Below are 23,575 nucleotides of genomic sequence, written 5' to 3'. Positions count from 1 at the left end.
GAATAAAATACCTAGGAATAAACCTACCTAAGGAGACAAAAGACCTGTCTGCAGAAAACTATAAGACACTGATGAAAGAAATTAAAGAGGATACAAAGAAATGGAGAGATATACCATGTTTTTGGATTGGAAGAATCAACATTGTGAAAATGACTATACTACCCAAAGCAATCTACAGATTCAATGCAATCCCTTTCAAACTACCAATGGCATTTTTCACAGAACTAGAACAAAAAATTTCACAATTTGTGTGGAAACACAAAAGACCCCGAATAGCCAAAGCAATCTTGAGAAAGTAAAACAGATCTGGAGGAATCAGGTTCTCTGACTTCAGACTATATTACAAAGCTACAGTAATCAAGACAGTATGGTACTGGCACAAAAACAGAAATATAGATCAACAGATCAGGATAGAAAACCCAGAGATAAACCCATGCCCATATGGTCACCTGATCTTTGATAAAGTAGGCAAGAATATACAATGGGCCACAACTACTGAGCCCATGAGCCACAACTACTGAAGCCCACACACCTAGAGCCCATGTTCCACAACAAGAGAAGCCACTGCAATGAGAGGCCCACGCACCGCAACAGAGTCGCCCCTGCTCTCTGCAATTAGAGAAAGCCCACATGCAGCAACAAAGACCCAACACAGCCAAAAACAAATCAATCAATTAATTTAAAAAAAGAACTTATTATGTGCCAAGTTATTTTAAATATTTTTATTTAATCAAAAGAAATGTTTTTTACCAAAATACACGTGTGCTACTCATGATAATATATATTCACAAATCTGGCCCATGCATTTATAACTAGAAACAACTAAAGTAATTAGAGGCATTAGTTAAGCTACACATCTCTTATACGTAGTCCACCATTTACCAAGAAATCAGCCATTTCTCTTTTAACACAAAACAGACTTTTTTATTTCTCCAGTCCACAAAATTCTTATCCTCAAGTTATTTCTGTACATGCAAACAAATGCACTATAGCTCCATAATCTCTTATCTGTAATTATAATTTCAAAAAAGCTCTAAAAAAGTTAAGATTTTTGGTAGATTATTTGGGGACAAAACCTGACCTGAACTGATATAACGTTATTTATAGTCTATTTTTCTCACTTAGTGTGAATGAATATTCTTATATTTAACTGCAGAAATGCTCTCTACACCCAGATTATCTCTAATACTATTTTCCACTTACAGGAACCAGGCTCCTTAGAGAAAAAACTGGTTCCAGGTCTGGAAAACACGTTGTACCAGAAAACAAGGAAACCATCAAAGACTGATAGGGTGCTATCAAAAGGATACAGATATCAACCTGAAGGGGCTCCCACTGGCCTAGGATGGAGCAATTTGGGCATAAGAATAAATACTGACTGCAACTGATTTAAATACATCAACTATATAAAAATTCATGAGTTCATACAGATACTCCAAGAAAAAAAAGTAATCAGTCACCACTGGAAATTGGTAAGATACCAATTCATTATTCTGGAAATTAAGAAATAAGAGAATCAGATGCTTAACTTGCCTTTCCATTACAAACTGCATTTCAGGATAATAATCAAATTGTTGAGAATAGTTCTTTACTAAAGAAGAATTCCAGCTAATCCATGAAGAAATGAGAGAGAATCAGAAAAAAATCACTGTTTTCCAACCCCTAATGAAATACTGGATGAAGGCAACAACCATCAATGCATAATAAAATCATTAGGTAAAAGACAGATGAAAAAGTCTGTAACAGAGGAAACAAGATGGTGCCACCAGAACCCACTTAATCATCTTCGTACCCCTAAAAGCGGGACCACCAGACATTATGTGCTTCCTGATGTGGTGCGAAAGGAACCATACAACGCCAACTATGAAGTATGCTTGCCAAAATATATAAGTACGCCTCTCGATTTAACTACCAGTTTACAGGACATACAGAAGACAAAGGAAAAAGTTAACTAATACTATGAGGAAGCACTCAGGTAGACCCAGATAATGGAATATTTTATAGGACAAATGACGTGGTTTCTCCAGCAAACTGATAGCATTAAAAAAGAGAGCGAATCAGAGAGATTTAAGAGACATAACAACAAAATGCAACATGTGGACACTATTGGAAACTGGTTTGAAAATCTAACTTAAAAGGCATTTTTTCTATAATTGAGGAAACCTGAAAATGGACTAGGCTTTAGATGACCTTAAGGAATTTCTCATTCTTCCGTTTGGTACAACTGCATGGTGATTATATAAAAACCAAAAATCCTTATCAGTTAGACATGCATACTGAAACACTTTAAGTGAAATGACATGGTATCTGTGATATGCTTTAAAATACTCAGAAAAAAATCTGTTAGGGGGAGGAGAGGAAAAATGAAAAACAAAACAAAACAGCAAAATGATAATTATTGAAGCTGAATGATGGATACATGAGGTGTCATTTCACTATTCTCCCTATTTTTGGTATGACTGAAAATTTCTACAATAAAGAAAAATTCGGGGGTACTATCTCCAGGGGAGGTAACATATGGTAAGAATTGGAAACATATGACCCCCACGCGTTTCAGATAAGGGATTATGAAGCTGTAGTTCTTCCTAAACATCAGAAAACATCTAGGCTTCTGTGTTTCAAGAACTTTTCATTTCCACTAAGTATTATCCCACAACCAGGCTAACTGCATGAACTGACAGTAAAATGATGATTTAAAAAAAAGAGTACTTTGAAAATAAACCTGAGTCTAACTTTTGTCATGTCACAAATGTCTACTGTTGATCACAAGTATGCTTCAGCAAGACTGTGTGCAAGGCTGATGAAAATTCCATCTCTGATACTAAAACAATTAAAATATTGTAAAAGCAGACCAATATTTTCTGAGTCTAAGAACACAAACTTGATTCTTTATTCTTTTTGTTTGAAAAGGTGTTACCAGCAACCAGCTCTAAGACCAGCTTCTGTTGTTGTCTTCAGAGTATTACAATAAATAACTGCCACTACAATGCTCCAAAACTGGACAGGCCCAAAGCAAATGTTTCCACTTCAATCCTCATGAAGAGAACCCCTACCAGTGATATAAAACAAATAATATATAGTAACATATAATATATTGTAGCACAGTTCTATAATTTTTTTTTATAACCCATAAAACACTCAATTTAAAAAATTTCCCCATCAGTTCTTCTAAGAATACAACCGGACAATTTATAACAAGGGTTGACTTGGGAGTATTAATCTTCCTGAAATCAGGATATCTGATTCCAGATGTTAAGTGTTCTTGAAGTTCTTCTTGAATTCTTCTTTACCCCTACAATGGCTTCTCTCGAATGAAAAAAGTTGTTTTTAATTGTTCAAATAAAGGCCTCAATGCTATTTTAAGCTGTATTATGTTCTAGCTGTATCCTAAATATGTATTTGTTACATATATTCATGTGAATGTGTAAATATATACACATATACATATCACAATACCATGTCATATAGTCCCATATTATTGTTCTTCTGTTAAATAAATTGCATATACTGTACAATATAAATGATCTGCTTCTATCAGAGGTGTAAGCTGTTTCCAGTTTTTTAATTACAAATGAAGATGTGATTAAATTTATTTCTCATAAATCTTTATGTCCATCTCTGACTACTTCCTTTAAATAAATTCTTAAATGTGGCCTTGACAAGTCAAAGTGTGTGAACACTTTTAAGAATCTTGAGAAATATCACCAAATTGGCCCTCCAGAAGGGGTGTACCAATTAACACTCAAATTAATAATGTATAAGTACATCCATTTTATCCAAAGCTTGACATTATGATTCTTTTTTAATCTTTGCCAATTTGATGGGGGAAGGTAACGACATATATTTTAATTTGTATCTCTTGTTAACAAGGGAGAATGAAAATTTTTTTCATGTTTCTTGGCTATTTGTAATTCATTTCTTGTAAATTTCATTTTCATTGTTTTCCATATTTTTCTATGGAGGAATGCCTCTTTTGCCTGTTGGATTATAAAATATTTTTGTACATAAGAATATTAACTTTTATCTGTCATATATGCTTCAAATATTGCTCCCAATTTGTCAAATATCTTTTTGCTCTATTTCTGTTGTGTTTTATAATACAGAATTTATTTTTCATTTTTATGTGGTCACTCTAGAAACCAGTGTAGCAAGTAATTAGAGATTTGGACTTTGAAGTAAGAAACCGGATTACAAACCTGGCTTAACCACTTATCAGATGTGTTACCATGGAAAAACTATACTTAATTTCTCTGAGATTCAGTTTTCTTATCTGTAAAATACGGATACTGCCACATACTACACAGAGTTGTTATGAGGATTACATTCATTCATTCAGAGTTTCCCACCAAGTCTGCCAGGCAAATAATAAGCATTCATTAATTCCAGCTGTTACTATTACCATGAATAGACATTTTAATTTTTGACAGCAGTTTTCAAATTTAAGCGTACATAAAAATCACCTAAGACCCTTGTTTTAAAAACAATTAGATCCCTAGGCTTCATTCCCAGAGGTTTTGATCATACAAGTCCAGTACGGGGCCCTAAAGCATGCACTTCTAATAAGCATCCTCAGGTGATTCCGATGCAGGCGGTCCAGGAACACGGCTTAAAAAATACCTGTTTATGGATTCTGCCTTTGATGATAAACTTGGAATACCCTTTCTTACCTCAGAGTTAAGTAAGTACTGACCTATATTTCTCCTATATTATTATGGGTCCTTTCAAAAATATCTGATCCACCTAAAATATATTTTATGATACAGTTGGCTAATTGTCTCATAACCATTTGTTGAATAATCACACCTTCCCTCTCTGATGTGAAAAACATCTCTACCACTAGGAAACCACTGTAGTTTCCATTGCTTTACCATATGCTTGGATAACTGGTAAGGAAAATCCCCTTGTTACTTCTGTCTTTCAAAATTTTCTTGCTCATAATTTCACCTGTTTGATCTTCCAAACAATTGTTTTCTGTGCTCAATAAATACTGACTTAATTGAGGCAGTGGACTTTACAAATAGAAATTAACTTCATAGTAATTTTTCCAAAGTCTCATTGGGATTTTGCTTGGAATTACATTAAAAATTGGAAATTAATTTGGAAATAATGAATCTCCATTTCTTCAAGTCTTTTAACATCCAAGTACAATTTTCTTAATTAAGAACTCCTACATTTCTTAATAACTTTATTCCTGGGTGTTTTGTACTTTACAGAAGACAGTAGTTTAGAGTGTGAACTCTAAACTTTACTTAGGATCTTATCTAAGCTGTAACCCTTAGATCTTATCTTAGGAACTGATCTAAGCTGTAACCCTCACTAGTTATGTGAATGACCTTAAGTCACTTAACCTTCCCAAGCCTCAGTTTCTTATCACAAAATGGGGGGTGACAATAACATCTACCTAATAGTATTGAGAAGAAAATGAGAAAATGTATGTAAAATGATTTACAGAGTGACTAGCAGAGAGAAATGTTCAATAAATGTTAGCCAATATTATTAATAGTAAGATTAATGAGACTATTCTCTAACTATATTTTCTAACTAGTTATTGCTTGTTCGCAGGAAAGTTGCTGATGTTTTCCTATTTATCTGTGTCCAAATATATCCCCTGAACTTTCCTACTATTCCTAAAATTTTTTCAGTTAATTCTCTGAATGGGGAAAATAGTAGCTGCTTAAATTTTTAAAAAAGAAGAATTCACAAAAGAAAATATATGAACAACAAAAGCTTTTAAATATTACCAAAAAAATGAAAAGGCAAATGAATTGGAAAAAATTTCCAATAGTACATATAAGAAGTTAATTTATGGCATCTAACTATCAGGCAAAAAAATTATTCAACATACTGTGCTGAAACAAATGACTGACTATATAGAAAACATTTAGATTGGATCCTCAATTCAAACCATATGCCAATATAAATACCAGAAGGAACAAAGAACCAAAACTAAAAATCATAAACCTTAAAAATTCTAGAAGACCACTCCTGGCAACATTTTTCATAATAGCAAAAAGAACTGAAAATAACCCTAATGTCACTTTAAGTAATTATCATTTCAAGAAAATTTACTCATTTGTTACATTTATGTTTATTGGCTTCCTTGCCCCGCTTCCCCAACCCCCTTTTTTCTGTTTTCTCCCTGAGCTGTTCCAAGAGCCTGTACCTAGCAAAGAATAGCAATCAATAAATATCTGCTGAAATAACAGTCCATCAATAGGAAAGTGGATAAAGTATAATACATTCATATAATGGAATACTACACAGCAGCAAATAAACAACAGTTACATACATCACCATGGATCACTCCCAGAAACACAATATCGAGTGAAAAAAGAAAGGTTCAGAATGACACATACAATATAAAATTCAAAGTTATAAAAAATAAATATACATATAGTGTTTAAGTTTAAGATACAGTTTCCCAACAGTACAAGTGAAGAGGGGCAATTAGGGCTTTATCATGAAAAATTTATAAATTACAAAAATACATTTATTGTGGGACTTCCCTAGTGGCACAGTGCCCAATGCAGGGGATACGGGTTCGATCCCTGGTTCAGGAGGATCCCACATGCCGTGGAGCAACGAAGCCCATGCGCTGCAACTACTGAGTCTGCGCTCTAGAGCCCGCGAGCCACAACTACTGAGCCCGTGTGTCACAACTACTGAAGCTCGCGTGCCTAGAGCCCGTGCTCTGCAACAAGAGAAGCCACCACAATGAGAAGCCCGCACACCGCAGTGAAGTGTAGCCCCTGCTCGCTGCAACCAGAAAAAGCCCACGCGCAGCAACAAAGACCCAATGCAGCCAAAAATAATGAACAAAGAAAACAAATTAATTTTTAAAAAAGAACATTTTAAAAATTCTTTAAAAAAACACATTTAGGGCTTCCCTGGTGGCGCAGTGGTTGAGAGTCCGCCTGCCGATGCAGGGGACACGGGTTCATGTCCCGGTCCAGGAGGATCCCACATGCCGCGGAGCGGCCCGTGAGCCATGGCCGCTGACCCTGCGCGTCCGGAGCCTGTGCTCCGCAACGGGAGAGGCCACAACAGTGAGACGCCCGCATACCGCAAAAATATATATATATATATATATACACATTTATTTTATAGTTCACAAAAGTTAGTCTACTACTTTAGTAAACGCTTCTTGGTGATGACTTAAAAAAGAAAAAAAAAACTTCCATATCAACTCACTTGTAAAAAAAGAAAATGGAAACCCAATCACAAAAGAAAATATTCAACATTGGTAAAGTGAAGCCAAACATACCTATAAGTTCAGGCGGGTTTCTTTCATTAAACCGCTCACATAGACGAATAAATGTCTCGGTATTCTCCGTTGTAGGGCACTCGCCATGTCTAGTAATACAGAATCATTTTTTTTTAAGAAGAGATTACAAATTTCAGCAGAAGGTTTAAATATTAAGGAATCTTAATACATGACTTACCCTTTACACTGAAGTTTTATATATTTGATTCCTTCTTTTTCTATGTCATTTCTGTCATAGAATCTTGAAGTATTTGTCAGGTCCACCAACAAGCCCATTTTAACCTTAAAAAAGAAAGAAAGAAAAAAGGACAGATTTACTGGTAACTGAATTTGTACCAAATCAAACTGACTAAATGGCAGTATTCCAGGCCAGTTCATTCAACTACACTAAGGGAGATTTTAGGTTCACTCTGCCAATGAACTATTAACAATGAAAGTATCACTTATCCAAGTCTTATTCACTACATAGAACTCAGGCACTAAATAAAATAAATTAACCCCCAAACTAATGATGAAACAAGAACATAAGCAAAACAGACTCCACTTCAACATTACAAAAGTGTACCTAAAAAAGCAAACAGTGATGTAGTTTTCTGCATCTGTCACTCCACCTATGATTTACTAGACAAGAAGCTAGAACAGGGATATCATCTATCTGAAACACATCCCAACCAAAGCTCCAGGCACACAATAACCCAGCACTCCGAGCAGTCATCACTACAGCACGTTAGGCAGTTAAATTCTCAAGTGAGTACACAGGGCAAAAAGTGTGTACAGTCAAAATTCCCTTGTAAATCCCTTAAATAATCAATAAAGAACAGTACACATGGCCGTATTTGTGCATCTCACTGAAGACTTACTCCCATTCCTCAGCCAGTTTTTCTTCCTGTATTGGAACAAAAATCATTATTTCTTCTGTTGAGCAGTAACTGAAGTAGCTGGCTTGTGTTAGGGGGCCACAGGTTTGAAAAATCTTGTACAACCAGAATCACATTCAGCCTTGAAAGATATGCACACTGGAACTGAGCCAAGTAAAAGAACAGTTAACCCAAACATCTTCCACCTCATTCTGAAGTATATACTCTCTGAGAAGAATGGCAAGAGAAACAACCTGTACTTTTTAAACTATTATTTTTCTCTCTTTTGTTGTTACTGCTTTTATTGAGTACCTATTGTTGTGTTTGCCTAAAGGAGACTGGTCTACATAATAATTCAACTCCATTGTTATGGAGGGGGGAGGAATGGCAAAAACATTTAAATTTCATACATCACAAAACAGAAAAGATTGTGCACTTCTAAAATATAACTAACTGCCTTAATGCGCTCTATGGATTTCTCCAGATTTCTTAGCTCATGTATGGATAATAGACTGCTCTTCCAGTCAAGCACCCTCTCACTTCCCCAGGAAATATTATTTTTTATGGCATTTTTTGTACTATCTGCACCCCTGGGCCTACTTCTCTTCTCTTCCCACATAGGCTTCTTCAGTGATCTTAATTCCTTCAGAGGATATGTATTGCCAAATGCAAAGATTTAGATGCCATACTACAGCTTTTCACTAGTTAGAATTAGAACCCATTTTGTCTTCAGGTCCAAAATAAGAAATGAATGAAAAGTGGGGATGAGCAAGAAAATATGAATTTTCTAAATACATACGAATACTTCAGAAACCAAGAAACTGTACTGCATGACTTAGCTGCCCTGAGCCCATAAATATGTATGTGTGTAAATGTGTGTCTGTGTGTGATGTGTCTGTGTGAATAATGTGTTTGGGTGTGAATGTGTCTGTCTGTATACACATATACTCATACATATTATTACATATACATATTATTTTTCCTTATAGATTCCCTATCCATGAAATAAGGATAATTATAGTATCCACCACATACAGTTGTTGTGAGACTTAAATGAATTCCTTACTCTGTGCCAAGCACTGTTCTGTGTGCTTCAAATGCACTAACTTTATTTGCAAGTGAGAAAACTAAAACATGAAGAGATTATGTAACTTGACCACAAAGCTTAAGTGGCAAACCAGAAATCAAACCCAGGCTAATTGGTGCTAAGCCCAAGCTCTTAGCACTCTGCCTAGGAAATAGTTAATGCTCTATAAATGTTAACTATGACTTTCAAAATGTGTATATATATATATATATATATATTTTTTTTTTTTTTTTTTTTTTCCTCTGCTGTACGCGGGCCTCTCACTGCTGTGGCCTCTCCCGTTGCGGAGCACAGGCTCCGGACGCGCAGGCTCAGCGGCCATGGCTCACGGGCCCAGCCGCTCCGCGGCACGTGGGATCTTCCCGGACCGGGGCACGAACCCGTGTGCCCTGCATCGGCAGGCGGACTCTCCACCACTGCGCCACCAGGGAAGCCCCCCAAAATGTATATTTAATAATGAAGATAAAAATTAAACATTTACAAGTAAGCTAAAATAAAAGATATAAACAAATAACGACCCAAAACTACACTGAGAATAGGGATGAGTAACAGGTTATCAAAAACTAAGTGGAATCTTTCCCATCCCATAATACGAGACTTGCACATAATGGGTACCAATATTTGTTGAATGTACTGAGAGAGCATACAATAACAGACCACCAAGAGTCTAAAATAGACGAGAACAATGGTTGGTGTTATGGGTTGAATTATGCCCCCTAAAAACATATATTCAAGTCCTAACTTCCGGTACCTAATGTATAGATTCATGGTGGTAGTTATAGAACTATTCCTTCTCCACAAAGGAACCCCCTCATGCTACCCCTTTACCGTCAGACCCTCTTCCCACCCCCATCCCTGTAGGCTGGCACCTGCTAACTTGTTCTCTATCTCGGTAGAGAAGAGATAGTTCTGTATATAGAACTCTATGTACTATTTTTGCAACTTCCTCTGAGTCAGTTATTTCAAAATAAAAGTTTTACTTTAAAAAGCCACCTGTAGGGGCTTCCCTGGTGGCGCAGTGGTTAAGAATCCGCCTGCCAAGGCAGGGGACATGGGTTCAAGCCCTGGTCCGGGAGGATCCCACATGCCGCAGAGCAACTAAGCCCATGCGCCACAACTACTGAGCCTGCGCTCTAGAGCCCGCAAGCCACAACTACTGAGCCCATATGCCACAACTACTGAAGCCCGCGTGCCTAGAGCCTGTGCTCCACAACGAGAGACGCCACCGCAAAGAGAAGCCCACGCACCACAATGAAGAGCAGCCCCCGCTCACTGCAACTAGAGAAAGCCCACGCACAGCAACAGACCCAATTAATCCCTAAATAAATAAATAAATAAATAAATTTAAAAAAAATAAAAAGCCACCTGTAGAACAAGAAAGGGATAAAGTATGTTAAATCAATATCAAAAATGTTTTGTTTCTTACCTTCAGACTCTTCAGATAATTTGAAAGCATACTGGGATGGAACCGATTTTCTTCAGCAACTTGACTGTCATATCTTGGTCCTAACATTGTCTTCAGAGGTAAAAATCTTCCTAAATAACATGAAGATAGGTAATAATTTTCAATAATGAAAATGTTCCAGGTTAAAACTCCATAATTAGCAATTCTCAAAATCACTTTCTTACAATGTTTTAAATGGAATTTAAAAGAGTATTCATGAAATACTCTCAACCTACACTATATTTTCAAAAGGCACTGCCTTGGAACTTTTAAAGACAACATAAATTCTAGAAATTGATAATCAAATAATAGCTAAAGAAAAAATTACCAGTGAATGCAACTTCCACAAAGACTCTTAAGTTCTAAACCACTACATTAAAAAGTTATTGCCTTAAAAGCTTTAAAGATATAGCACTAGAAAACTGATAATGAAGTGAATTAAATCAATTCTTTGAAATTCCTATCATACTTTTTAAATATGAAATTGGAACTTTCTCCATCTTATAACCTTATCCTACATCTCAAGAGAAGGATCAGGCTGAGAAGCATACTAACCAAAGTCACACTCCAAATATATCAGTGATTCTAATTTCAGCAAGACTGACTGACTTTTGGCCTTTTTTTTTCCTGAATCACCGTATAAACACAGGGGAAGTCACCTTTTAAAATCACCTATTTTAGCTGATTTATATTATAAAATCAGTAAGAATAAATATCTACCTAAAACAATATCTAAGTGAAGTCTTAACATCTGTCCAGAGGCTTTAAACAAAATTCATAAAAAGATCATTTTTTTCTATTTTTATTTTCTACAAAACCAATCAAGATCACCAATAACCTCCATGTTGCTAAGTCCAATTGGTCAACTCTCAGTTCTCAAATAATTGATCATTTTTTAATTCAAGAGGGAGCTCTTGAATCGCTTTTTTCACGTGGCTTCCAGGATACTACAGCCTCCTGTTTTCCTCCCCTCTCTCTGGCCTCTCCTTCTCAGCCTGCTTTTCTGGCTCCTCTTTATCTCCCTGGCCCCTCTATGTTTTGTCCCAGGGCTCTGTCCTTGCACCTCCTTTCTAACTACATTCACTACCTTGGTGTCTCATCTAGTCTCACAGCTTTAAAAGCCATCGGTGTGCTAATGATGGACAAATGTGTATCTCCAGGCCAAACCCCTCCCTTAACTCTAGAATCAAATATCAAATTGCCTACCTGACTTAGTCTCTACTTGATGTCTAAAAGACATCTGAGACTTGATATCCAAATCTGAGCTCTCAATCTTCAAACTCCTCTCATGGTCTTCCCCATCTCAGCAAACGGTAACACCATTTTTTTAGTAGCTCAGGCCAAAACCTTTGGCGTTATCCTTGACCCCTCTCTTTCTTACACACCCCACACCCAATCCATCAGCAAATCCTATCAGATCTCTCTTCAGAATATATCCAGGATCTGACCACTTCTCACCACTTCTACCATCATCTCACCTAGATTATTATGCTTCCTTTAGTTTATTTAACAGATATTTAATGAGTGCCTATTATGTACCAGGCATTATTCTAGGTGCACAGACTATATAAGTGAAAAGAAAAAAACAAACAGATACAAATCCCTGCCCTCATAAAGCCTATATTCCATTAGGTAAAGATAAACCACAAACTATGAACATAATAAATAATAATATGTTACATTAGACATTTCATCCCACTAGACCTCTCTCCTCACTGTCGTCTCAAGAGGTCCGATTCTCTTTCCTCTACATACCCTTAACCTCCATGCTCCTCCCCAGCTGCTCAGTCACACTCTCCTGAGAAAAACCCAGACCTCGATAAACCCAACCACCTGATTTCTTTGGGCCTACACCTACACCGCTCAAGGCTCCTAGAGAAAATCTCAGAGCACAGCAGAAGGGTGACAATATAAATCATAATCATCAATCTCAAAGGCAATCCTATGTTTCACATCTTTTCCTCATGCATAAAATATACCAAGCTCCCCTACCCCCTTCTCAACTGATGGCTTTGTGTTATAGCGTACTGAAAAGAAAAAGTAGAAAGAAGCAACGTTATATGTTTAACACATACCAAACAATGTTTAAAACATTTTACACAGATTTATTCATTTACTCCTAACATAAACATATGTAATGTTATTATCCCCATTTTACAGATGAGGAAACCAAGGCAAGAGAGATTAAATAACTTGCCCATTGTCACACTTCTAGTAAATGAGAGAACAGTGATCCAAACCCAGGTGACCTGGACGTAGGGTCCATGGAAATAACTGCTATTCAACAATGCCTCTCCACCACCAGGTAGAAACTTGCCTCACCTTTGCAGTTATAAACCTTTCTGTATCTGAGTCCATTTTCTCTCTCATCCCCTGTCCTTACTCCCATTAAAGGCAAATCCTGTCCCTTCTGCTCTGGATTCTTTCCATTTTGCATGCACAAGGACCATCAATCAACTCTTCCTCCCTTCCATGTTGCTATCAACTTTTCTAGTATCTTAACATCTCAGCACAATCTCATACATCTGGCAACTCCTTCCTTCTTGAAAAATTCTCTTGGCTTCCATATCACCATACTCCTTTAGTTTCTACCACCCAACACCACCCCCAATTTCTAGCTATTCTTTCTCAACTCCTTTGTTCCCTCTAACCAATTTCTTTTTTTTCTTTCTCTTTTTTTTTTTTTTTAGTTGCAGCACGTGGGATCTTTGTTGCAGCATGCGGGATCTTTAGCTGTGGCATGCGAACTCTTAGTTGTGGCATGTGGGATCTAGTTCCCTGACCAGGGATCAAATACGGGGCCCCTGCACTGGGAGCATGGAGTCTTAGCCACTGGACCAACAGGGAAGTCCCTACCCAACTTCTAAAGGGCAGGTTTTGGTAAGGGGGGGGGGGGTTCCATCCTGGGCCTTGTCTTCTACTCTTTCTACATTCTCTGCCTGAAAGGTCTTTTCCACTGCCATGGCAGAAACAATGCTATCTATTCATCAAATTCCATTTATTTTCCTCTTTCGCGGCACGCAGGAAGACTACATTTCTCAGCTTCTCTTGTAATTTGGTGAGGGCCATATGACTGCACTCTGACCAATGGGATATGGGCAGGAGTGAGATATAACACCACCCCAAGAGCACCCACTCCTGCTCTTCCCCTTCCATGGCAACCCTGAAGGTCATATGTTTAAGAGGACCGCATCACAAGATGGGAAGAGCCCAGAGCGTCACCACTTGGAGAAGAGTTGCCCAGGAAGGCTGCCTGATACACAATGCATTGTGATATGAGCAAGAAATAAACATAGTATGTTGACTGGAACCCTTGAGTTTGGGGAGTTGTTTGTCAGAGAAACTAGCATTACTTAACCGGACTAATCAAATACCATGTCTTTAAATATCGTCTTTATGCCAACGATCCTTAAATGTACATCTCCAACTCAAACTTGTTTGAATTCCAAACCATATATCCAACTGTGTACTCAACATCTCTACCTGAGCAATCAGTATCTTTTTTTTTTTTAACATCTTTATTTGGAGTATAATTGCTTTACAATGGTGTGTTAGTTTCTGCTGTATAACAAAGTGAATCAGCTAGTATACATATATCCGCATATGTCCTCCCTCTTGAGTCTCCCTCCCACCCTCCCGATCCCACCCCTCTAGGTGGTCACAAAGCACCGAGCTGATCTCCCTGTGCTATGTGGCTGCTTCCCACTAGCTATCTATTTTACATTTGGTAGTGTATATATGTCAATGCTGCTCTGTCACTTCGCCCCAGCTTGCCCTTCCCCCTCCCCGTGTCCTCAAGTCCATTCTCTACGTCTGAGCCTTTATTCCTGTCCTGCCCCTAAGTTCATCAGAACCATTTTTTTTTTTAGATTCCATATATATGTGTTAGCATACGGTATTTGCTTTTCTCTTTCTGACTTGCTTCCCTCTGTATGACAGACTCTAGGTCCATCCACCTTACTACAAATAACTCAATTTCGTTTCTTTTTATGGCTGAGTAATAGTCCATTGTATATATGTGCCAAATCTTCTTTATCCATTCATCTGTCGATGGACACATAGCTTGCTTCCATGTCCTGGCTATTGTAAATAGAGCTGCAATGAACATTGTGGAACATGTCTCTTTTTGAATTATGGTTTTGTCAGGGTATATGCCCAGTAGTGGGATTGCTGGGTCATATGGTAGTTCTATTTTTAGTTTTTTAAGGAACCCCCATACTGTTCTCCATAGTGGCTGTATCAACTTACATTCCCACTAACAGTGCAAGGGGTTCCCTTTTCTCCACACCCTCTCCAGCATTTAAGCAATCAGGATTTTAATATTTCTTCCAACCTGCTTTCCCCCCCAATAAGCCCTAATGGTACCAATCATCCCACTGCATAAGCAGAAACTTGGGACTAAGTTTTGACTCTCTTTATCTCATTCTAAATCCAACACCAAGTCCCGTCTATTTTCCCTCTTTAATATCTCTCAAATCAGCCTACTACTCTTTGACTCTACTTCTAAACCATCAACATTATCTTTCACTTGAACTACCATGACAAGTTCCTAACTAACCTCCCCACTTCCATCCTTGTCTCTTTCATTAAACACAGAGCAATCAAAGTAAGCTTCTTTAAACTGAAGTCAAATCATCTGACCCCAATGCTTAAGAAATGGCAATGGTTTGCCAGTGCACTGTGAAAGTATATAAATATTAAAACCCCTTATCACACCCTAAGCCTATACGATCTGGCTCATACTCTCCACCCTCACATCCATATCCTCACTTTCAGTCTGAGATCTCTCCACCATCATCCTATCCCAACAGAAGACCTTCAAAAAAAACAAAAAAAACAAAAAACAAAAGCAACACTCTATCTAGCAAACTTCTATTTATTCATGTTAATTCATATATAGCTCCCTCAGGAAGCCTTCCCTGATCCCCTTCTTCTTCCCTAACATCAAGGTTTATTATCTCTAGTATCCCATAATATTCTATAATAGAGTCATTATTGACCTTGTTAAAACAGAACTGTGTTTAAAAATGATGGTTTGCTACTCACAAAATTATGTGCTCTTTAAGGTGGGGGACTATATCTTAATCATCTCCCAAGTCCCAAAACCCAGCACAAAGTATATACAAATATTTGCTAAGTAAAATGTCTTCAAAGTCATCACTATTATCATAAGACTGAATCATATTTATAGTCCCCCAGTTAGTTCCCAGGAGGTTCTTTATACATAGTACATACAAAATAATTTTATGTTGAATAATCAGAAGTTTGTTTTCTTCAAAGTGTTCACCTGAAATCTATCACTCAGAAGCAGGAAAAAAGAATTCTTCAGAAATAAAGCTTAGCCCTATCTCCAGGTACTCTCTCACTAGAAGTCTGGTTTAATTAGAGAAGGTGACTTCAGAGTGGGACAAATTACTATTTATAATTAGTACCATCTTCTTTCTGATTCAGAAAAATTATGAACTTCTAGTACTAATAAGATTCATCCTAATGTTTACAATGAGAAAATTTAAACAGTCATAACACATTTTTCTAAATATGCAAAATATCAAAGAAATTATACAATAAGCATAAATTACTTTTCTAATCAGAAAAAAAAAGAGGAAGAAAATAGGAGGTAGAAACTGGGAATGTGAATGATTCCTTATTTTTCTTTAATGCTTGCAAGAATATAGCTAGCATTTCTTATTCTACCACTATAAAACACTGCCAACCCTACATTATCTAAAATACACAATGTGTCATGAACACTTCTAGGACAGAAATGTTAGAGAGATCAAATTTTAAGGGAAATTCAGAAAGACTTATCAAGAATTTTATGTTGTATTCATCTTACTTTCTAATAAGGATCACAAGCCAAAGCAGAATTGATTACCAGTAAAGATCCAGTTTGGTTGCCAGGAGGCCTGGGGTTCTGTTCAAGGCCCGCAACTGCTCAGATTAGGTGAGCTTAGTGACTCACTGATCACAGTAATTAAGAGTCTATGTTTTGTGGGTCAAAATACTGTAATACAGTAAAAAAGGAAAAAACTTTTTATTCCTGACCCTTCATCTCCAGGAGGGGGAGGAAAAAAAAAAGCACACAACTCTATTTCTTAGAGAAGTATTAAGCTGCCTGGAGCTTAGCACCTTATCTGCTGCTGTCCGCCCCCAGTCAGTACCACATTTGCCCCATTCATCTAGGAAAAAGTCAGTATTCTGATATTTGTCATTGCCATCTGCAGATTATATTAAAATTCTGATTTTAATACTGTTTTTCTAATTCCAAATAAAAAATATTCACTGGGACGACCTTCTTTATGATTTTGTTTTTCTCACAAATCAGTGTAGCAGGTAACTCCAATGAAAGGATCCAGGAAACATGCTCCAGGTTAAAAAAGAAGCTAGACATCTAAGTTTAGAGGTTTCTTCATAACTCCATAGAGAAAGCCACATGTAAAAAGAAAGGATTCAACACTAAGTTAGAGATGGCAAGGGAAAAAAATTCAAAATATCTGAAGAGTGAGATGAATTGTAATCAATTCATCTGAAGAAAGTACAATGACTATCAAGCACAAGTGAAAATGCCTATAAAAATGGTTAGAACGTAAAGAAAATTATTCATTTTTGTTAAGGAAAAACATTTCCTCACCCCAAGGCTTGCTTAGATTATCTTTTATCCATCATTTATATGGCTTTATTGACTGAGGATTTTATATAAAATGTGAAGAAAAGCTGACAAACTAGAAGAACCAGAAAACCTCAATTAAAAAATGACTAGAGAATCTTCTCTTCCAACAACTTAAAATAACTAGGCTGGGACTTCCCTTGTGGCGCAGTAGTTAAGAATTCACCTACCAATGCAGGGGACACGGGTTCGAGCCCTGGTCCGGGAGGATCCCACATGCCGCGGGGCAACTAGGCCTATTCACCACAACTACTGAGCCTGTGCTCTGGAGCCCTGTAGCTGCAACTGCTGGGCCCGTGTGCCACAACTGCTGAAGCCCACGCACCTGGAGCCTGTGCTCTGCAACAGGAGAGGCCACCACAATGAGAAGCCCGCATACTGCAAGGAAGAGCAGTCCCCACTAGCCACAACTAGAGAAAGCCTGCGCGCAGCAATGAAGATCCAATGCAGCCAAAAATAAATAAATAAATAAATAAAATTTTAATTAATTAACTAGGCAGACATACTATAGCTGTGTACATAATTAGTAAGTAGGCATAGCTCACTACAAAATCCTTTAATTTTGTTTCAAAACACCTTCTAGAAAAAGTATTAAGTTGGAGTTAGTTAAAATTTAAAACTTTAACTCTTCAAAAGAAACTTTTAAGAGAATGAAAAGGCAAGCCACAGACAGGAGAAAAGACTTTTAAAAGCATATATTCAACAAAGGATTTGTATTTACAATACATAAAGAACATTAACAACTCAAAAATAAAATAAATAACCAAATTTTAAAAATCAGCAAAAGATTTGGATACTTTGCAAAAGAAGATATGTGAATTGCCAGGAAGCACATGAAAAGATGCTCAACATCAAACCACAGTAAGATAGTACTAAGCACCTATTAGAACGGGTAAAATTAAAAAGACTGATCAAATCAAGTGTTAGGATGTGGAGCAAACAGAATTCTCATATATAGATGGCAGGAATGCAAAATGTTATGACTTGGAAAAGAGTTTGGCAGTTTTTTAAAAGGTTAAACTTACACCTACCATGCGATGCACTCCTCTCCTAGAGATTTACACAGGGGAAATGAAAGCATATGTCCATACAAAGAACTGCACATGAATAGTCATAGCAAGTTAGTATGCAACAGCCAAAAACTGTAAACAACCCAAAGGACCACCAACAAGTGAATGAACAAACTAATTTAAGCTGGTGTATCCATAACAGTGGAATACTACTCGGCAGTAAAAAGGGATGGGCTATTGATACATACAAGAACAGCGTGAAAATCTCAAAATAATAATGCTGAGTTAAAGAAGCCAGAGACCTAACCCCCAAAAAAGAGTATGCTTCCATTTATTTTAAAAATTATACAAAATGCAAACTAAATCTATAGTGACAGAAAGCAAATCACTGGTTGCCTGAGGGAGGGAGGGATTACAAAGGGCAGGAGGAAACCTGGAGTGGTGATGATTGTGTTTACTATCTTGATTGTGTTTCACAGGGTGTGTGTGTGCGCCTGTGGTCCAAATTTATCAAACTGTACACTTTCAAACTGTACACCTTAAATTTAAAGTCTGTTGTGTCAAACTCAAAGATGAAAAAGTCCTCAATTAAGAATCATTTAAAAAACAAAACAAAAACCTCCAGTCTCAGTGTGGATGAATTTCACCGCTGGGAACTGCCCCTCCCTTTAGCCTTCCTCTCAAAACCGACACTTGCCCCTTCCCCTTCCGAGAACCCTCAAAGGTTTACAAAACTCCTAAGCTTCAAAGTATTATTACCCACTGGGTTCTTGGGTTCCCAGCTCCTGCCACACAAAGCTCCTATCTACCTTCCCGTTCGCAATATTTAGCCTTACTGAAGAGTGACAAGTGCCCCCACTCCCTCCAGTCCAGGTTCCCAAACACGCATCCACGAAGCTTCATCGGACCGAGCACGTCTCGGTCCTGAAACACCACTACCGAAAGCTGCGCCCCCCTCAGCCCACCCCCGGACCCGCCGGTGCGCGGGGACTCGAACACCCCCCGTCCCGGTTACCTGCCACCGGCTGGCCGCGCCGCGGACAGTTTAGCCACCGCGGGGGAATCTTGTTGTGAGCCATGTCTTGGGGCCGTGCACAGCCGCCCCCTCCACCAACGCTCGCCGCGCCGCCGCCACCGCCGCCTCCTCGCGCTCCGCTCTGCTCCCGAGGTCCGAGGTACCCGAATCCCGGCCGGCGTCCGAACCCCAACCGCCCGGACCCGGGTAATGTCAACAGCGGCGCGCCACTTCCATTCAGGATCAACTCTAAGCGAGCCCACAATGCACCGCTACTTCCGCCCCCAAAGCCCCACCCCTTTCTTTCCGAGGTCAGAGGTGAAGAAAGAGACGCTGGCGGACGGATGGGAAGGAGTTAAGGCCAAGGTGAATGGGAGGGGCGGGTCTTCCCTCGCCCCGCCCCGCCCCGCCCATACCCAAAGCACTCTCAGGGCGGCTTTGCACATGCGCAGCTGCCGTAGTATTGGGAACCAGGAGCGGAACTTATATTCTTTTCTCATAGACTGCCGATGGAAACCCGAGAGAGTGAAAGGAAACAAATCCTCTTTCCACACGTAGACTGGTCCGCAGATTCCATAAAGGCATCTGTTTTACTGACGAAAGGGGCCATCCCACCGCCGTCGTAGCTCAAGAACCTGATAGCCCTTTTTCGGCCAAATTTGATGTCCCGGCAGGATCTGGGTTTGATTGGGAATTTGGAAGGTTCTTCCTGACGTGGATTAGGGGTACAAGCTTTAGAGAAATTCTAAGAGCGAGAGATTGGAGCACCAGAAATGAGGAATTTCTCTTTGGGGGAGTACTTCTGGGGATCCATGAAACATCTGAAATTAATCTCAAAACATTTTTTATGAATTTTGTTTGTACACTTCTGGAGCAAAGTTTTATAGCGTATTTGGGAGTCTCAAAATTACCAACTAAAGTGTGTAATTGGCAAGGCAGGAATTGCCCAGTGGAGTACCACTACCTGGCGGTGTTCTCATTTGCCTTGCCAAACAAAAGGTCTTTCCCTTCCAGTTAAGCAGGGGTGATTGGGAGTGTTTTCTAAACTATGTCCTGTAGTAAGACTTTCTGTAGTTAACAGACTAATTTAGTTAACGTATTCAATATAAAGCTGGGTGCTGGCAAATTAGTTATAATGTAGCAGTTCGGCTTTAACTACCAGTGATGTGTTTGAACTGCAAGAGTGTGAGGTTTGGGAGAATGCATTTTACGGAGCAGCTCAGCCCCTGAATGCCTGGACCCTCTGAGTAAGATCAGAATTCTCCCTTGAAATAGAGAGGGCCCAATGGCTCTCTCTCTGAGAGAGCCTGAGTTAGGTCACACTGCTGGTCTGTCCTGCTGTTACACACTCCTGGTCTGTCCTGCTGTTACATCTGCTGAGACCTTTTAGTGAAAGTATCAGTCCTCTGCTGACAAGACAAGATAAGACTGTTGCCTTACAAATCAGCAATCTGCCCAAACGATGCCCAATTCTCTTCTCTGCTGGCAGGGGAAAGTTGGTACCAGACCCAGAGTGGTGAAATGTTTGATCCCCCACATCTCCAAGGATGGAAACGGTGAGCCTTGTCCTGGGAAAGTATTTCACTTTCCCCTTCTGGGGATGACTCCCCTTGGAGACTGTCCTTCTCACACACTGTGTCCACCTAGGGAGCTCAGTACTAGGCACAGGGAATGCTTCGCAGAGGCTTCATGCCACCGATGAGCAGCTGTTATTGGTTGTTAAGGCAGCAGTGTGTGCTTAATTTTTACACCACTATCCAGTTATGCCCTCTTTGTTCTTTTAAAGATTTTTTTTGATATGGACCATTTTTAAAGTCTTTATTGAATTTGTTACAATATTGCTTCTGTTTTATGTTTTTGGTTTTTTGGCCGCAAGGCATGTGGGATATTAGCTCCCCAACCAGGGATCGAACCCGCACCCCCCTGCATTGGAAGGCGAAGTCTTAACCATCGGACCGGCAGGGAAGTTCCCAGTTATGCCCTTTATCCTTAGTGCCAACAGACCCAGAGGACCCTGTGGTTCCCTTCTGCCCACGAAAAAGGGCAGAGTAGGACAGTGGCATCCAAGTGAGAGGGCAATTTCTCCCATTTCTCCCTACCAGGAATCCTTCGCCTGATGGGTACTTCTACCAGTGTCACTCCTACTCCCACATCTCTGCTATCCTTCAAGAAGAAAAATAGATGCCCCCAGAGGAACCAACATGTCTCCTCCCTGGCTTCCTGGAACCACCAACACATTCTCATAAATATGTCTTGGCCTCCTCTTTATTGGCTCTTCACGGGTGAATTCTTCCATAGAACATTTATTTTGCCCATAAGGAAAGGTGTGTGTAAGGGTAAAGAAGACTGAATTTTCCCTCTTGACAAAAAGGAAAGAGACTTTCCTTTTCCCAGGGTATTTCCTTGAGAAAACTTTTATTTGTAAATCCTTCCTCATCACCCTGATATGTATATAAATCTTTTGAACAGCTAAATGAGCCTCTTGACTGTTTTACAACCCAGGAACTTTTCTTAGGGCCTAGGGAGCCACCTCTTTGTAAACATGAAGGAAGATAGCGCCCCCTGTCTCCCTGTCACCATGGGAATTTAACCTAAATCACCTCGTTCCAAGCTGTAAATCACAGAGATTGAAAAGTTTTGTTTTCCTTTCAGATAATGGCAGTTACCTAACACAGGCGGCCAAGCCAGTTACCAAGTAAATTTAGGATGAACTATGAAAGAATGTATAATAAATGGTGCTGCCGAAGTCCTCTTACATGGGGACTAGTTATTATGTATCTCGAGAACATGTATGGAATGGATCATATATACTTGGCTGTTTGCAAGGGTGAGCGTTCTCACTTTGCAATCTCGTTAGAGGATTGCCTGTGATTTGCATTAGAGTCTGGTTCAGTGCATATTCAATGATAAAACTGGTTTCTTTCTTTGCTACATTTGTGGAGAAAACGTTCTCCTCTCTCTGTGTGCCTCTGTCCAAATTTCCCCTCTTCATATGAAACCGGTCATACTGGGTTAGGGCCCACCCTAATCCAGTATAAACTCATCAAGATTCCATCTGCAAGACCCTATTTCCAAATAAAGTCACATTCACAAGTACAAGGTTAGAAGTTAAACATATCTTTTGGTACAATTCAACCCATAACACCCACCTTTACTTTTAGAGGCACAGTCCAGGCTTGCAGACACACAAGCTGTTTTGAATCCCAGGAATTTGGCTGCTCTATGTCTTCCTTTTTCTGAAGGAAGTTTTTCTGGAAAGTCAGAGACTGAGATAGAGGCCTTAAAAATCACCTTCTACGTCCCTCCCTTTTTTTGTATACTGCTAGTGGAACAAAGCAGGACTCTATGGGGCCTTCCTTGGAAAGACACCACCCCGCCCCCACCCGGCCATGTCCTCTGCTGTCGCTCCTCTCTGAAGTACCTAATAACAATATCTGATGCACATTTCCTGAGTTGTTTTACAGATGCTAAAACCTCACCAAGGGAACTCCCTGGCAGTCCAGTGCTTAGGGCTCTGTGCTTCCACTGCAGGGGACATGGGTTCGATCCCTGGTCAGGGAACTAAGATCCCACAAGCAGCATGGACAAAAAAATAAAATAAAATAAAACCCCCACTAAATGAAAGAAGTTAACTACCTGATGACCATGAGCATGTAGCCCCCCAGACCTGCTGGAGTCTGAGGACTGATAATGTTAACCCCTGTGACACCGCCCTGTTACCTAACCATCAGCCAATCGGAGAATTGTGCACGCAAGCTGATCACACACCCCGCAACTCCTCTCCCTCACCTGGCCTTTAAAAGTGCCTCCTTGGACTTCCCTGGTGGTGCAGTGGTTGAGAGTCTGCCTGCTAATGCAGGGGACACAGGTTCGAGCCCTGGTCTGGGAGGATCCCACATGCCGCGGAGCAACTAGGCCCGTGAGCCACAACTACTGAGCCTGCGCGTCTGGAGTCTGTGCTCCGCAACAAGAGAGGCCGCGACAGTGAGAGGCCTGCGCACCGCGATGAAGAGTGGCCCCCGCTTGCCACAACTAGAGAAAGCCCTCGCACAGAAACAAAGACCCAACACAGCAAAAATTAATTAATTAATTAATAAACTCCTACCCCCAACGTCTAAAAAAAAAAAAGGGCTTCCCTGGTGGCACAGTGGTCGAGAGTCTGCCTGCTGATGCAGGGGACACAGGTTCGTGCCCCTGTCCGGGAAGATCCCACATGCCGCGGAGCAGCTAG

General features: G+C 39.5%; 1 protein-coding gene across 4 annotated transcripts in view; it reads right to left on the bottom strand.

Moving 5' to 3' along the window:
• RNGTT (RNA guanylyltransferase and 5'-phosphatase) overlaps positions 1-19,604 on the bottom strand; it is a 285,456-nt gene extending 265,852 nt beyond the window's left edge. For all 4 annotated transcript variants that reach the window (XM_028494651.1, XM_028494653.2, XM_024116822.2 and 1 more), the window contains exons 1-4: positions 19,345-19,604; positions 10,635-10,744; positions 7,443-7,546; positions 7,265-7,353 (exon numbers count right to left, since the gene is read on the bottom strand). In XM_028494651.1, the coding sequence (XP_028350452.1) occupies positions 7,265-7,353; positions 7,443-7,546; positions 10,635-10,744; positions 19,345-19,408 (367 nt within the window). In that variant the 5' untranslated portion in view covers positions 19,409-19,604. The remainder of the gene's footprint in view (positions 1-7,264; positions 7,354-7,442; positions 7,547-10,634; positions 10,745-19,344) is intronic.
• Between the last annotated feature and the right edge of the window lie 3,971 nt (positions 19,605-23,575).

Source organism: Physeter macrocephalus, chromosome 10 (genome assembly GCF_002837175.3).
Source record: "Physeter macrocephalus isolate SW-GA chromosome 10, ASM283717v5, whole genome shotgun sequence".
NCBI lineage: Eukaryota > Metazoa > Chordata > Mammalia > Artiodactyla > Physeteridae > Physeter > Physeter macrocephalus.
The sequence above is the reverse complement of the archived record's forward strand: the minus strand, read 5'-3'. Positions and strand labels throughout refer to the sequence as shown.